This window comes from Epinephelus fuscoguttatus, linkage group LG7 (genome assembly GCF_011397635.1).
Source record: "Epinephelus fuscoguttatus linkage group LG7, E.fuscoguttatus.final_Chr_v1".
NCBI classification, from domain to species: Eukaryota; Metazoa; Chordata; class Actinopteri; order Perciformes; family Serranidae; genus Epinephelus; species Epinephelus fuscoguttatus.
The window spans coordinates 38,931,247-38,947,383 of record NC_064758.1 but is presented as its reverse complement, the minus strand read 5'-3'; the positions used below and the strand labels follow the sequence as shown (position 1 = coordinate 38,947,383).

General features: G+C 41.3%; 1 protein-coding gene across 1 annotated transcript in view; it reads right to left on the bottom strand.

Moving 5' to 3' along the window:
• Positions 1–519: 519 nt before the first annotated feature.
• Positions 520–16,137, bottom strand: part of LOC125891885 (basement membrane-specific heparan sulfate proteoglycan core protein-like) — a 38,324-nt gene continuing 22,706 nt past the window's right edge. The window contains exon 3 of the mRNA XM_049581455.1: positions 520–586. Coding sequence (XP_049437412.1) covers positions 545–586 — 42 coding nt within the window. The 3' untranslated portion in view covers positions 520–544. The remainder of the gene's footprint in view (positions 587–16,137) is intronic.

The following is a 16,137-nucleotide window of genomic DNA, read 5'->3' as shown; positions in this document are numbered from 1 at the left end:
AATCACCCGGCGTCCCTTCTCAGTCTTTCAAATTGAATATGACCGTGATAGTTTATGCTGCCATTACAGAGGCCGTGAAAGTGCCTAAATGGAAGATTAGATGCCATTTATCCTTCTGAAAAATATATTGTTTGGAGATTCCTAGACAGCGTTTTTCTAAGACATCAGCAGAATGTTTCAGTGGTTTCATTCATCATTATACCAGCCTCCTCTTTCTCACAAGAAATAAACAGTTACTTCTCCCCCACTGCCAAGGACTCCTCCTCACATATCCATCTGCTAGTTTAGTTTGCCTCCGAAGAAGACACAATTAATCATGCTGTCACACAATCTATGCATGAGTGCTACATGGCCCATGGCTACAAGGCACAGAGTGACACAGTCAAACAAAATAAGGGAGGATGTAAACTACTCTCTCTCATGTGCAAAAACCGGATTTGTATTATCGCCATGACCATGTGAGACTTTAAGTGTGAGAGTGTTGGAGTAGGCATTAGTCATCTTGCCTTACATAATTATTGGGTGCACTCAAAGTCCACTTTAATCAGTCTTCAGTCCAGCTGTCCTCAAAGATGTCATGCTCTTTCTGTGGGCCAAGCACAAAAAAATGTAAAGGAAAAATGAATATTAAAGGGAACCCATTATGCTTGTCCATATTTTGGGTCTTACATGTAGTGTTACAATGAAGAATGTTAATATTAAACGTGGCCAAAGTTTCAAATAATGAGATATGTAGAAGTAATCCCTGTGAACAAAAAGTTTTTCTACTTTGGCTACAGTGTGACTTCAGAGCGTGCTGAATTTCTTTAAATCATCATGTGCTCCAGGAACACTAACTGCAAGTGTTTACATAATGCTTAATGAAGCTACATGCTAACCTCAGGGAAATATGTAGTCTTGGTTGCCAATGTTGATCATTTCTCCCCGGGGGGAACATTTAGAAGCTTATATTGGTGATTTTTCACAGTAGAAAGTGCCGCTATTCTCTGTTGCAATCAATTCTCGGCTGCAAGTTCACTGCTAACGTATGTACAAATACATGCTAATCCTAATCTTGTTTATTTCTCCTCAATTTTGGATCACATTCCTGCTGGAACATGCCTGGTTGTTGGTATTAGTAATGTTTCACTGTAGAAAGTGCTGCTAATTACTGTTACAGTTGTTCGCAGGCTGCACGTACACTGCTAACCCACATTGAGCCACATGCTAACATCAGAGATACCACTGGTTGCCAATGTTGTTCATTTCTCCCCAATTTCGGATCCTGTCCAAACATGTGGGACTGTGTTTGGAAGCTTTTATGGGTGATTTTTCACAATAAAAAGTGCCGCTATTCTCCATTACAGTCATTTCCCAACTTCAAGTACACTGCTACAGTGTAGCTACAAGCTAACATTGAGGAAATATGTAAACTTGGTTGCTTGTGTTGTTGTTAATGATGTTTTTCATTGTAGAAAGTACTGTTAACCACTGTTACAATTGTTCCCTGGCTGCATGTACAATGCTAAATTACACTTGGTTACATGTCAACATCAGGAATAACAAACCTTGGTTGCCAATGTTGTTAATTTCTCCCCGATTTCGGATCATATTCCTCCTGAAACACGTGCGATTGTGTTTAGAAACTTTTATTGGTGATTTTTCACAATAAAAAGTGCAGCTATTCTCCGTTACAGTTATTTCCCCGCTGCAAGTACAATGCTAATGTACATGTAGCTACATGCTAACATCAGGAAAACATGTAAACTTGGTTGCTGATGTTGTTGTTTCTCCATGACTATCGATCGTATTCCTGCTGGAACATATCTGTTTGTGTTTAGAAGCTTTTATTCTGGATTTTTCACAATAGACAGTACCACTATTCTCTGTTGTAATCAATTTCTGGCTGCAAGTTAACTGCAGATGTACATGAAACTACATGCTAAAGTCAGGGAAATATATAGTCTTGGATAGTCTTCATTTTCTTCCTGATTCTGGATCATATTCCTGCTGGAACATGTTGGTATTTTTTTCATTGTAAAAAGTGCTGCTAATCACTTTCACAGTTGTTCCCATGCTGCAAGTAGACTGCTAATGTACATGTAGCTACATGCTAACTTCAGAGAAATGTAATCTTGGTTGCTGATGTTGTTAATTTCTCCCTGATTTGGGATGATATTCCTGCTGGTCCACTTGTGTTAAGAAGCGTTGATTAGTGGTTTTTAGCCAGAGAAATTCATTCCCTGCCTGCAAGTGCATTGCTGCATGTAGCCACATGCTAACATCAGGGAAATGTAATCTTGGTTGGGGATTATGTTTCTCCTTGATTTCAAATCATATTCATTCTGGAACTTGTGCAGTCCTGTTCGAAAGATTTTATTGATTATTAATAGTAAAAAAAAAGCGCTGCTATTCTCAGTTATAGTCATTCCCAGGCTGCAAGTACAAAGTTAATGCTCTCTTTAGTTTCATATGATCATTATTGTCACGTACATATACTGTCATATATTAATATATGCTTACTACATATTGTACCATAATTTACTTAAATTAATGTTATTGTAGCTATTATCATTAGTCTGCCCTGCATCTATCTCTGTCTCTCTTTATGTATCATTTTGTAAGATGGATTACTGCAAATTTATTATGATGATCTGTTCCGCACACACTACATCTATTGCAGGTCTGTCCATCCCGGAAGAGGTATCCCTCCTCAGTTGCTCCTCCTGAGGTTTCTACCATTTCTACCATTAAAGAGTTTTATTTTGGGGAGTTTTTCCTTATCCACTGTGACGGTCTGAAGGACAGAGGGATGTCGTCTGCTGTAAAGCCCTCTGAGGCAAATTGGGATTTGTGATATTGGGCTTTATAAATTGAATTGAATTGAATTGAATTGAATTCAATGTAGCAATGTGCTAACATCAGAGAAAAATGTAATGTTGCTGATGTTGTAAAATCTCTCCCCAGTTTCGGCTCATATTCCTGCTGGAACATGTCTGGTTGCATTTAGAAGCCTTTATTGTTGATTCCTCATGTTTAAAAGTGCTACTATTCTCTGTTACAGTCATTGCCCAGCTGCAATGATGATGTAGAGACACTGACATACAGAAGACCCAGAAACGCTGACCCATCAGAGCAGACTGGGCTTTTTCAGGAAAGAGACAGGCTCTGAAAGGAGCCTTTGAAGACAGGGGTGAATACAGATGTTCCAGCACTGAAAGTATGAACCTGAAAATTTAGCACAATACGCCCTCTTTTAAAAAGTGAATTGTTCATCCCAACCACATATTCTGACTGTGTTTATTACATGCAGTTAATCCGTTTTCTAGGACTCATATGATCCATCTCATTAAAATGAACAAACTTAATCCAACAAAGTGTGAAACAGAATACAGTAAGTGTTATAACAGGAACAGAATCACAGATGTGTGGTTACACTCCACGACTGTGACAGCGACTGAAATAAATAATTGGATAATGTTATATTTGGCTTCACGTTTGGGTATTTTATTTTAAGTCTTCATGAGTACATGACTGATCCTGTACCAGCACCCTCCCAAATAATCTTCAGATATAGCACGCCAACTAAATGAACAGCTAATATTGAAAAATGGAGTTTCTCCAGTTTCCCTCGTCAGTCCTCGGCTTGCTACCCTCCCTCGCTGTGTGTACGCAGGAAGTGACACCAACACAGCAGCGTCCCTGCTGACAAAACTGTTCATTTTGGTTCTGTCTGTGGAAAATAATAAGACATTAAACCCTGGGAGGGCTGGAGAGCCTTATGTTGCTCACAGCCTGTCTTCGGAGAGCAGCTTTGCCTCCTCCTCACCAAAGGAGCTTAGATTTGGAGGCTCCTGCCTCCTGCCACATGTCTGAGGCAGCTGTGTTATTATGGATGGAGATTACTGAGCGTTGGTGGGCAGAAGAGGACCTCAACTGATTATTAAGGAAACAAAGAGCACTGCCTGCTCAGGGTGGTCTGCTGGATCGCCGCTGGAACACTCCACTGTTTAACATCCTCTCATTTAAAGGGTCAATAAGGAACACCAGGGTTCAATCAAAGACCATTTTGCCTAAAAATGTCCTAGATTTGTTGCTTTATGTTTAAGGGGTTCTTTGACTCACCAGTTACTGCAGAGGGAAGCTACAGCACTGTGCTGAATCATACTGTGGTAACAACTCAGAGAGTTGAAGTGAAACCCAGAAGTAAGAGCTCAAAATCCCACTGACATCTGATTTAAAATAACAAATTCCCAGCCCAGTCGCTAGGAGGAAATTGTAGCATTGTACATTTCTGCAAACCATGGATATGTTACACTTGTGACAAGCTAACTTTGTCATCAGGAGGTGGAGGGGACGGTGGATGGTGTGACACTTAGGCATGACAGCTGTCAAGCGGCAGACTGCTGTTCAAGACCAGCAAACAACAAAAGCAGCTGTTATTTCGTGTTTCCTGTTCTCGTGTTTTAGCAATCACATATGCGTGTTTTGTAGTGACCCATCGCTGTTTCCGGCTGAGGTGGTGTCACAAAAGCAATTGTTTTTTACCAACATTCTTGCATTTTCAGTCAGGATTGTGCCCCTAAAATTTGGTATTTTAAGCCAAAACACTGGACTCTAGTTTCACAGACCGGGCGAGGCGGAGGCGCAGCACACCTGCGCTTTGCCAACTCGGTGTGGCCAGACGGATTTTGTAAGTTTGGCACATCGTGCACGCTGGCGCAGCTACTCCTCTTTCCTACCTCCGTCCCTTGCATTGTTAATGTGCCTGATATTCTGGAAACCTGCCTGTGAGGTTTTGTTGACGTGTGCGCACTGCCCGCCAGTCAGCCAAACTTCCACTACATCAGCTTCACTCCGCCTGTGCTGACAGTAGACCTGGTTTCAGCTGGCAAGCTTTTAGCACGCCTTCGGTGAAGCCTTTTGTCACGAAACTGTCACTGCACCAAGCTGGATCTGTCGACACCTCCCCCTGCTGCGGCGCCACACTGATCTCAGCGCACCTCAGTCTGCCAAACTACCAAACTGAGCGCTCCTCGGGTTGCGCTGCTCGAAACTAGCTCTGCGCGGGGTTCGCCACCCTGCGCCACCCTGCGCCACGCCGGGAAACTAGAGGCCATAATCTCTACCTAACCCCAATGAAGTGGCTTTTGCACCTAAACCCACACGTTAACCACAGCGTTCTTGAAATGTAAAGTTTCAACGTATAAGCTACATAATAACGTGCAAATATAACTGTGGGTTGCAGACACATACAATGCCAATATTTTTTAATATGGTTGTAAAATCAAACCAACATTAACATAAAGCTACTCAACAGTGTGATGTGTGGTTAACTCCATATGTTTATATAAGGAGGTTCCTTATAAAAACCGAACAAATTACAATCTGATATTGTTGTTATTTCAATATCTTTGATTTTTAGCTGATTTAAACGAAGACCATTAACGAAGACCTCAGGCCTGAGGTCATAACCAGTTAAACGTCACAGCTTGATAAATGAGGCGAGACCATGGGCGGATCAAAGGGCTGAAGCTAGTTCAGACATGTCTTTAAAGCAGTGGTTCCCAACTGGTGCAGTCACAGGAGTCCATATTTCTCCTTAGTCATTAATTCAAGGTCCACACAGTTCAATACATTCAGTGTCATACTTGTGTTTCATCAAGATAGTTTGCTGTCTCTGTTAAGTAGCTGTCTGTTAGTCACTCACTCTACAGCAGGAGATGACACTTCAAAATAGAAGCTCTGTGCCGGAAATTTACTATATTTAAAAATAAAGTGTGTTTCTTACAAACTTGACACGTTTGCAAGTCACTTCACTCCATTCAGAATGGACCCACTTTTGGACCATGACCCACCAGTGGGGAACCACTGCTTTAAAGAGTAACTTACCACCAAATCCACTTTGTTGTGTTCGTAAATTATATGTCACTTTATCATCTAGTAACTATAGATTCTGGACTCATTCATCATAATTTATTATTGATCACTGCAACATGAGCTATTTTCCTTTATCCAAATAAAATGTGATAAATACATTGCTTGATTTATGCTTGATGGATCTGCAATGGTCACGGGTGTCCACAAGGCCAAAGTGAAGTCACAACATTAGACAGTGCACTTCACGGGGGTCCCACACATCGGGTTTTCACCTGTATGTGCATGTCAAAAATTTTCTGGCCACACGGATATGGATCGGTGGAGAACCATGCTGCAGACATGAGTCAGCTGAGTCATGTGTCAGCTCATCGCCATGTGACCAAAAGTATAACTGAGCCTTAAGATGTAACCCAGGCCACTCTGCCCCCGAATTTCAAGGCAATGTCATGAGGCTGGTGAGGGTAGCCCAGATGTGACATCACTTTTCTCCATTTGGCCCACCCAGGCATGTAGTCCTTTTTTAAGGTATTTAGACATTTCTGTTGCACTTTGACGGTCTGTTTTTGTTAGCATGAGCATTTGAACACAAGATACTGTATGAGTAAACTACAGGGATGGGCATTTTAAGTAAATTCCATTTTCAAGTACTCCCATTAAATCATTATTCAGTCCTCATCTAACGTAAGAATAGGAATGTCACTTGGCCAACAATGGAAAACAAGTACAGCAGCAAGTACTCTATCCATTGAACGAATACTGACGTCCAAATAAGTATTCAAGTACTCATGCCCATCCCTAGAAAATGATATTCTAACGTCTTAAATGGCAGTGAAGGCTAACTGGTAGCTAGCTAACTTAACCTTTCACTAACTGCCTATTGAAAATTTTAAGATCTGTATAATGTCACATAACCAATAAACTATGTGGGTCACCAAGCAACATCAGCCACACCACTAAGATATCTTTATGCTTTAATGGTTATAACTCATTTTACTAATTTAACATGTGTTACGCTGCTCAAAGTTTTTAAATGAGGTGATTTTGGCAGAGCTGGTTTAAAACACACAACTTATAAAATTATAGCCTAAATACAAAACTAAGATCTAGCCACACAGCCAGATGCTGACAAACTATTCAACCTCTAGTTTTAGCCTTGATGACTTTTCTGTTTTTCTACCCTTGTTCCCTTGTGATTGTGAGACTATATTAACTTCAATGAAAAACAAAACAAAAAAACGTATAATTTGTTTGTGATGGCAGAGCAGTATCAAAACACAAATCTTTTCCATATCTTTAAGACTGACAACGAAGACACCTGAGGCAATTAGGCAAATTGCTGAACCTGTTTTGTTCCTAGAGTGATTATTTTCTGCCTCACACACTTTGAAATTGAAATAGAAAAGTGTTCTCAATTGCTGAGACAACAGTCGAGGCTGTGTTTATCTGCACAGAAACAAATCTCACGCTACTGCTCCTCAGCCAAACATCCTATCATTCTGCCCCAGTGATTTCATGCTCGGGGAAGCTGAGGTTTGGGAGGATATATCAGGTAGAAGGGGACAGTAAGACCTCTGGTGTGGGAGCACCTTCTGAACGCAGACAAAGTGATTTGCTTTGCCCACATTCAGCACAGGTATATTATCTTTTTATTGCCTATAGGGCCGCTTAATCTCTAAATTGTTCTTATGGCACTTTAGTATATGCTTGAAAGGATACACAAGCTATTTGACTCACTCACTTACGCACAATTTGGATGGACAAAATTACAGCTGCATGGATCAGATATTTGGTAGGAAAGAGTTTCACTAAAAATATTAGACACATTCAAGACTTACAGCACTGTGTGGCATTTTCTGTTGATAATCAATTAAATCATGAATCCTGTGAGATGCCTGAGGTATGTCATGTTATATTTCATACGTCTGACACATTGCTAATCAAACATTCAAGTTTTTCTTTCATATAACCCCTTGACTTTAATTTATTAAACCTGTGTGCATGCCTGGGTCCAGTTACCGTGGTGACTAGATCACATTTCCTCCTGTATAATGAAAACAAGCTCATCATCTCCGGGCTCCGTGCTTCTGCACCTGCTCAATACAAGGCTATAAATGTCTTAAATTACTAACACACCTATTGGACCATAAATAAGTAGCCTCGGGCAGTACATCCTTGAGAGGGGCCTGTGGGGCTCATGAGGAAGACGCTTCCGTATATATCAATGGTCACGGTATGCAAGGCTTTAGCAGGAAGACTTGGGGATAATCAGTGCGGTAATTTTGTACTTAACTGGATTTATACTAAAACCAGGCTAATACCCAGTATGAAGTAGATCCAAGTAGAACATGGCAGGATATACCAAAACAGATCAACAATGAAACATCTAGGCAATGGAAACGTTGTATGAACCCACTGGTTGTGGCTTTGAGCTGAATGCATAATAAAGTGCTCACACTAGGTGCGTTTCCATCCCCCTGTTTTTACGTGCATTTTCAATTTGCGCATAAAAACCTGAGTGGGAATGGACATAAAAGTGGGAAATACAAAGCAACCTCGAATTATTGCAAAAAAATGGTGGGAAGGAGTAGGAGGTGGAAAAGTCAGTGTATCGATAAAAGGTAAATGCGACTTAGTGCAATGAAAACATACTCAGTGTATAGATGTTTATGTTCAGTCATGACATAGGCCCTCGGTCACTGCATAGTTTGCTGCAAGCTGTGTTCGTTGTCTCTTTTTACACTCTTACGTGTGCACGCAGGGCTGTTAACAGAACTCTTCCTCGAGCCACAGAGTTGTAATATGTTTTAGAATAGATTTTAAGATTTTACTGATCGCTTTTAAGGCTTTTCATCAAGTCAAGTCTCTCTCCCAGCTATATCTACGACGTCTTAATGCCGCACACACCAGGACGTACTTTGAGGTTCTCGGGCAGAGGTCTTTTTGAGGTCCAGCTGAAAACTAAAGGGGACAGAGTGTTTGGTATCAGGGCCCCGAGGCTCTGGAACAACCTGCCCGAAGAAATCAGGTCAGCCAAGTCAGTGATCTCTGTTAAGTCCCTTCTTAAAGCAAACATTTATGGAAGAGCCTTTCCTGATTTTACTTGAGTTAGACTGACTTCCTCAGTTTTTATCAGTTCTTTAAAAAGCTGCTGTTTTCATGTCTTGTCTCTTTTAGTTATTGACATGTACAGCACTTTGCATTTCTGTTTTGAAAAGCACTTTATAAATAAAGATTATTAATATTATTATATAAATTGTTCAAAACTCTCCATTTCCATTGTCCAGCGTGCTCTTCGTTATTATACGTCCCTTGTTTTCCTTCATTTGAGGTTTGACTAGCACTCTTTTAATTACATCATCTTGTTGCACTCTCCTGCATTGGCACCTGACCGGAGAGTACAGCCTACTGTTTATCTCAATGAATCAACTAATAACAGTAGTGAATGGAAAAGCACATAAATTTGCTTTTTTGGGGGGTCAATTTTCTAAAATTTCAGTTAAAATTTGTGCTTTATTTGGACAGAAGTCCAACTAATGACACCACTAACATGCTGATGTCAAGCAGGAATAATGTTCATCATGTCCAGGGCAACATGAATATCCTTATTAAATTTAAGGGATAGCCATCCAAAAGTTGTCCAGACATTCCACCTTAAAACCACAAATGTGAACCTCATGGTGCGCTAGAGGAAAAGTCAGGGGATCACCAAATGCATAAATGTCAGGTAAAAAGCATTCTGCGCCAGATGTTTAGATATTTCACTGGTTGAGTGAAAGGTTTGACCTGTTATTGGTGCTAAAGGAAAACTCAGGGGGTCACCAGAGTCTTTAGGATTCATCTTCTGGGCACCATGAAAATGTGCACCAAATGTAATGTTAATGTCTATCCGATAGTTGTCAAGACATTTCCCTTAAAATTCAGAATCTAAACCTCATGATGGCATCAGAGGAAAAGTCAGGATATAACCAAAGCCGGTAATCTCCATCCTCTGGGGACCAAGAAAATGTGTACCAAATTTCATGGTAATCCATCAAATAGCTGTCAAGACATTTTCCTACAAATCAGAAATCTCAACCTCATGGTGGCGCTAGAGGTAAAAGTCAGGATATAACCAAAGCCAGTAATTTTCATTCTCTGTGGACCTTAAATGTTTGTACCAAATTTCACGGCAATCCATCCAATAGTCGTTGAGATATATTAGCCTGAATCAAAGTGGTCAACCAAACACCCGGCCAACAGACCGACAATGCCAGCCCATCCTTCAATTTCTCCGTCCACTTATTCACTCAGCCATTAATGCATCCATTTAAGAGCTGAAACATTTCCAAACAGAGTCCTCCACCAGGCACTCACCGGCTACATGTCTGCACAGAATCCGTCTGGCAGTCTCCCCATGTGATCTGACTCAACACCCGATGGTAAACAGTTCACCAGACTCTCACCTGCAAGCAGGAATGACTCACCCCGAGGATTCAGTCATTTCTCTCATACCGAGTAGTTTTTGGCTGACTGTGGCTTGTAAACACACTGCAGTTGGCAGAACAGCATGTCTCCCAAACCTCAGGCTAGAAGGGCAGACCTGAACAAGCATGAGTGACAACATGATACATTGCTTAAATATCTGTCTAAAATGTCTCGAATATTGTCAGATATCCCATAGATTCATCTAAACACACTGACAACTATTGAAATACAGTAACAGGATAATCATATTACAACTGTAAAAATAAGAGTCTACAGTATGGCAGTGTACAATGTTAGCATGCCTATGTTTAGCTAGCTTGGCATCGTCAGACCAATTTGTAAATGCAAATTAGTCTGGAACCCCTCAGTTCAGTTTTGACGTCCAAGTGGCTTTATCAACGGCCATAGATCAAAATACTAAGGCCGCCCCCAACCAAGAATTTTGCTAGTTGCCCAGTTGTCATCATTTAGGGCCATTAGTCGACTAGTCGCCCGCATGTTTACGATATTAATTTGATTATTAAATGATATATTTTGGGCGGGGCAACACAATGGTTTGAGTTGAAGGTGTGAGAAAGAATAGTATCAGTAACATTGTTAACACTGTGCTACATTACAGAGAAATACAAAACCGTACTAATGAACCCTCATTAATATAGGCCTATATTTTATCTACAAGTGCACGTCACACACTGAGCGAGCCGCCTGTTAATGACGCTGTGGGCTAATGGGCATGTAGCTACTTCCATGTTTCAGATGATACGTCATGTTTGTAGTCGACCAATGAAGATGAGTTTACATATCACCTTGGGTTCGTCCTTCACCTTCTCAAAATGATCCCACACTTTGGATTTCCTGCCCGACATGTTATTAACTAGCCTGTGGAATAACTGCAGGTACCAGCCCTGGAAATTAACCTGACTCCTGTCTGACTGCTGAGCGTGGACACTTCCTGTGTCTGTCCTTTCAAATGAAATTCCCATTCCCTTTTTTTCTGTGACTAAGCAACCAATGAAATTTTGCCAACTAATGACCTTTCTGGTCGACGAACATTTGATTGACTATTAGCGGGCAGCCCTACAAAATACCTCTTGTCGCGACATTATTTACCTACAACGATTCAGAGCAATAAAACGTGACATAGTGCTGAGCTACAGACAACTGTGAACAGACCACAGCGTGCAGGGACGAGCTGTGATGGTGAAGCAATGTCAATGTCTGTGAACCAGTGTTGCCATTTTTGCCTCAGAATAAAAAAAAGAGTATTCAGCAAATTCCACATCAGTTAAAGCCATCTTGGTTGTTTTCGAAAATGCCTTAGCGGCTAAGCTAGGTTTATGCTCACCATCATGACCCTGGTGTGACATGACATCACCACGTATACATTGTGCACACTGGAGAGTGGGACAGTTCGAAGGGGCTGGAGACGGCGTCTGTCACCAAGCCTATTTTCTCAGTCCTTGCTGCTTCCTCTTTTCCTTCAGTGATTCTTTGTCTATATTCCACCTTCTGTAGCATTTGGGCTACTCCGTAACAAATGGGGGATGTGCAGAGAGTCATCCACTACTGCTGGTGGTCGAGGAGCAAGTAGTAGCTCTTAGTTGTAGCCAATCCTGCTGACGGCCTCACCACTGCCATCATAGTGCCGACAGGTGAATCAGCTCAGCAGAGTCCAAAGTGCACCAAAAAAACCCAAGTAGACACCCTTCATGGTTAAAAACATTTTCTCCTGAACTGCAAGTCATTAAAAGTTGAGTTAGAATTTAAAAAAAACTGCAGGCATGAAGACTAACATACAAGCGCAGACAAACAAATACAACCACAAGCTGCTCCTTGGTTGCACAGGCATCTGCCCAAGCAAATAAAACATGAGCTTGCAGATTTGTTTTGTTCTCACACTTATGTTTAGCAGGTCTCATTTTTAACCATGTTTACAGTCTTAGTTTTGCATCTGATAACTGGTACTGAACACAAAGTACAGCTGAGGCAGATGGAAATGTCTTTAGTTTTGCAGGTATTTGATCATAAACCAAAGTAATGGACAGTTGAAATTTTGAACTGATACTGTGAGGTACAGTATGAGATCTCTGCTTGTTCTCGCGATATTTCGGCCGCGCTTTGGAAAGCAGAGCTAAATGGTAAACAAACATGGCAGCACACCGGTAAGGTAAGACAACACGTTTACATGTCATTTTCTATATGTTCTCTGACATTTATCCTAATGATATGAGGCGGTCTTTGTGGAAAAAAGCTTGTTTAGTGGACTAACTTTGCACTTGAAGGTTGCCCGTTCACTTATGTTTTAACAGGTCTGACGCTACTATGCACCCCGGCTGTATCTAGGCTAACGGCTAACATGCTAACTATTATTTTCATGTTACTAGTCACTTGAAACAAATTTAGGACGATAGGAGACAGGTTGAAATAAACTGAAATTTCCCTTTAAGGGGATCACCAAAGTACTTGGGATCCATCCTCTGGGCAACATGAATTCTTATACCAAATTTCCTGGCTTGCCATCCAATAGTTGTCGGATCAATATCTGGATCAAAGTGGTGAGATGGATCGGTGATTTGGTGCAGCTTCTGCAGTGATACGGGCGCTGCACTGGACCATCGTGGTGAAGAGGGAGCTGGGCTGGAATGCAAAGCTTTCCATTTACTGGTCCATCTACATCCCAACCCTCACCTATGGTCATGAGCTCTGGGCAGTGACCGAAAAAATGGGATCACAGATACAAGCAGCCGAAATGAGTTTTCTCCATTGGGTGGCTGGGCTCAGCCTTAGAGAAAGAGTAAGGAGCTCGACATTGGGAGGGAGCTCGGAGTAGAGCAGCTGCTCCTTTGCATCTAAAGGGGTCAGTTGAGATGGTTCTGATCAGGATGACTCCTGGGTGCCTCCCATTAGAGGTGTTCAGGGCATGTCCCACTGGTAGGAGGCCCTGGGGCAGATCCAGAACACACTGGAGAGATTACACATCTTGTCTAGCTTGGGAACGCCTTGGGATCCCCCAGGAGGAGCTGGAAAGTGTTGCTGAGGAGAGGGACATCTGGGGTGCTTTGCTTGTCCTGCTGCCCCTGTGACCTGGCCCCGGATAAGCGGATGAAAATGGATGAATGGATGAATAGATCAAAGTGGTCAACCAAACGCTTGGCCGAGAGACTCACTGTCTTTTTTATTCTGTAAGCAAAGTCTTTCTTTTATTTCACAGTAAATGTTGTTATTCGTCATTGTCTGAATTTTTTATTTTTTAAATAAAAAACAGTTAAATTCTTAGACTAAAGTTCAAACGACTTCTTGTCAGTGTAAAACATTAAGATACTCAAAAGCACAAAGGATGTTTCAGATGTTTTGACACAAGTTTTTGACGGAAATCTTCCCTGTCGATGTACATTAGAATCAAGATTTATGGGTGCATGAGTCACCAACTCATCTTGTGATGGTGCTATTGAATTGTTAATACTGTCTAAGATAATTTTCATGTTCAAGCTGTTTTTTAAAATCTGGAAAGGTGATTTTGTACAGTACATGTCATATAAATAAACCCTTTAAAAGGCTTTAAATAATGTATTAAAAACATTAACAAGAAAATAAAACGTACACCTCAATCCAACTTTCAAAGCAGCTCCTTTCTTTTACGTCTCTCTTGCACTCTAAAAGCAAGAGAATAGATCAAAGACATCATTGATCCTCTCCGCCTTCACTTGCCATCAGATCTGAAGAGTGGCACTCTGCTACGATAATCTACTGTACACACCGGAGAAAGTGCTGCTGCAGTTACTCCGACAGTCAATCTATCAGAGTTTTTTGTTTTGCTTTGTTTTTCCCCTCTGTTTACTAGAAAGGTCCCATTGAGATAGAATATCTCTTCTAGCAGGGAGTCCTGGTCAAGATGGGAAGTGAAATCAGGAAATTTCAAATACAAGTACAAATAGGGACTGATAACACCATAAAAACATACCAAAATACAACAGACACAAAATGATGTGTGTGCCAATTTTTGTGAGTTTTCAAGAATCCTAGGCCCCTCAAAAATGTGACTGCACAGCAGACAAAAAAAAGAAAAGAAAAATCTCAACAAAACAATAGGTTCTTCGCATTTTCAGTGGGCCAGTTGGGACCATTGGTCCCGTTAGGCCCTGCTCATGCTCAGTGCCAAATTAGTCTCAACCATGTCATCCCAAGTTGAGCATAGTGTTAGTTCAGGCAGGACACAATGCCAAGCTCAGCTCACATTCCAGCTACATCAGCTGATCTCAAACAGCCAATCAACTGAGCTCAGCAGCTGATTGATGGAAGGGAGTCAGCTGACAGATCACATGATTCCTTTCTATGCAACCAATTAGCGAATCTCATTCAGGGCGCCCTATTTAAACTGCTCTGGCCTGCCTACTGTTGCTGCTTCCTCTGCAAGCTGCTTTACAACCTGCCTCCACCCCAGCTCCTCCTTTTCATGCTGTGTCTGACTTATCAATGTCATTTCTGTTTGTCATTGATGCTGCTCTGTTCTGTTCTGGTGGGGTCTTTGCTGCTGCTCTCCCTGCCTTAGGCTTTCCATGTAGGCGCATGGAAGGGCAGGGAGGTTTGCTCTCTCAAGCGGGATTTATACTTGTGCATCAGTGCTATGCAGAGCCGATGCCATTATGAGCATTTATACTTGTGTGGTGGTGTGTCTGTATCACTCTGCAGTTACACACCTCAAAAACACTAGTCAGTGGTGGGGTACAAGTTCTGTAACGTTTACTTGATTTAAAACACACATTAAACATGGCTTAATTGAGACAACTTCAAACACAAGTACAAAGTTCGGCTTCGCTATAACTCGCAGCATTCACAGACAAAGCTCTCATCTTTATCTGGACACATTTTCCCCACAAATACAACATGCTAATGTTTTTAGCACAAGTCTATGGCATTTTACATGGTATAAATTAGCCTCCTGGCTAGCGGACTTTTCCTCTACTCATATGAAGCCAGGAAAAACAGCAACATATATAAAGGTAACATAACAAAATTCGTCTCGATTACAGCTCACAAGGTTCACTGACAAAACAACTGTTTTATACTAAACATGTTTTCCAAACAAATATAACATGCTAACGTTATTAGCACAAGCCTACGGCATTTTACATTGTATAAATTAACGTAGCGAGGAGTAGAGATTTCCTCTGCTCATATGAAGCCAGGATAAATCACACACAAGACTTAAAATGCTATTTTTTTGTGGAGGCTTTATTGTTTTCACAATTTATTGTTTCTTGTCTGTGACATTAATGTAAATAAAAGCTCCGTTTCCACTGAGGGAAATGATTTCAGCTTACAAAAATAGACAGGAGGTCTGCCGAACTGCAACGTGTAGTTACATGTCTGGGGAGGTGCACGTCAGGCTACAGTGTAGGGTATGTTGTTGGCTCTATATCGACGCAGTGCCTATGCCATAGGAATGGCACAGAAGTATAAATCCTGCTTCAACCTTAGGCTTTCCACTTAGGTACGCGGAAAGGCAGAGAGGTGTGCCCTCTCAACCTTGCCTAGAAAAGGCAGAGAGGCCCCAGAACAGAGCCATACCGCCAAATATAATACTGCAAATAGAAATAAAGTTTTCTTTGATGAAAGTGTTCCTGACTGAAATGGGTTTTGCTAAAAAAGGTCTTTAAAAGTCTAACATTTAAATTATTGAACCCTGCAGAGGCACCACACCAAACTGACAGTTTTTCTATCAGGTGCAGTCTTTTCATCACATACTGAGTAAGCTGAATGGTGGTCCATGAAAAGTGGGTGCAGCCCTTCAATTCTTGGCTTTTTATTAAGAGT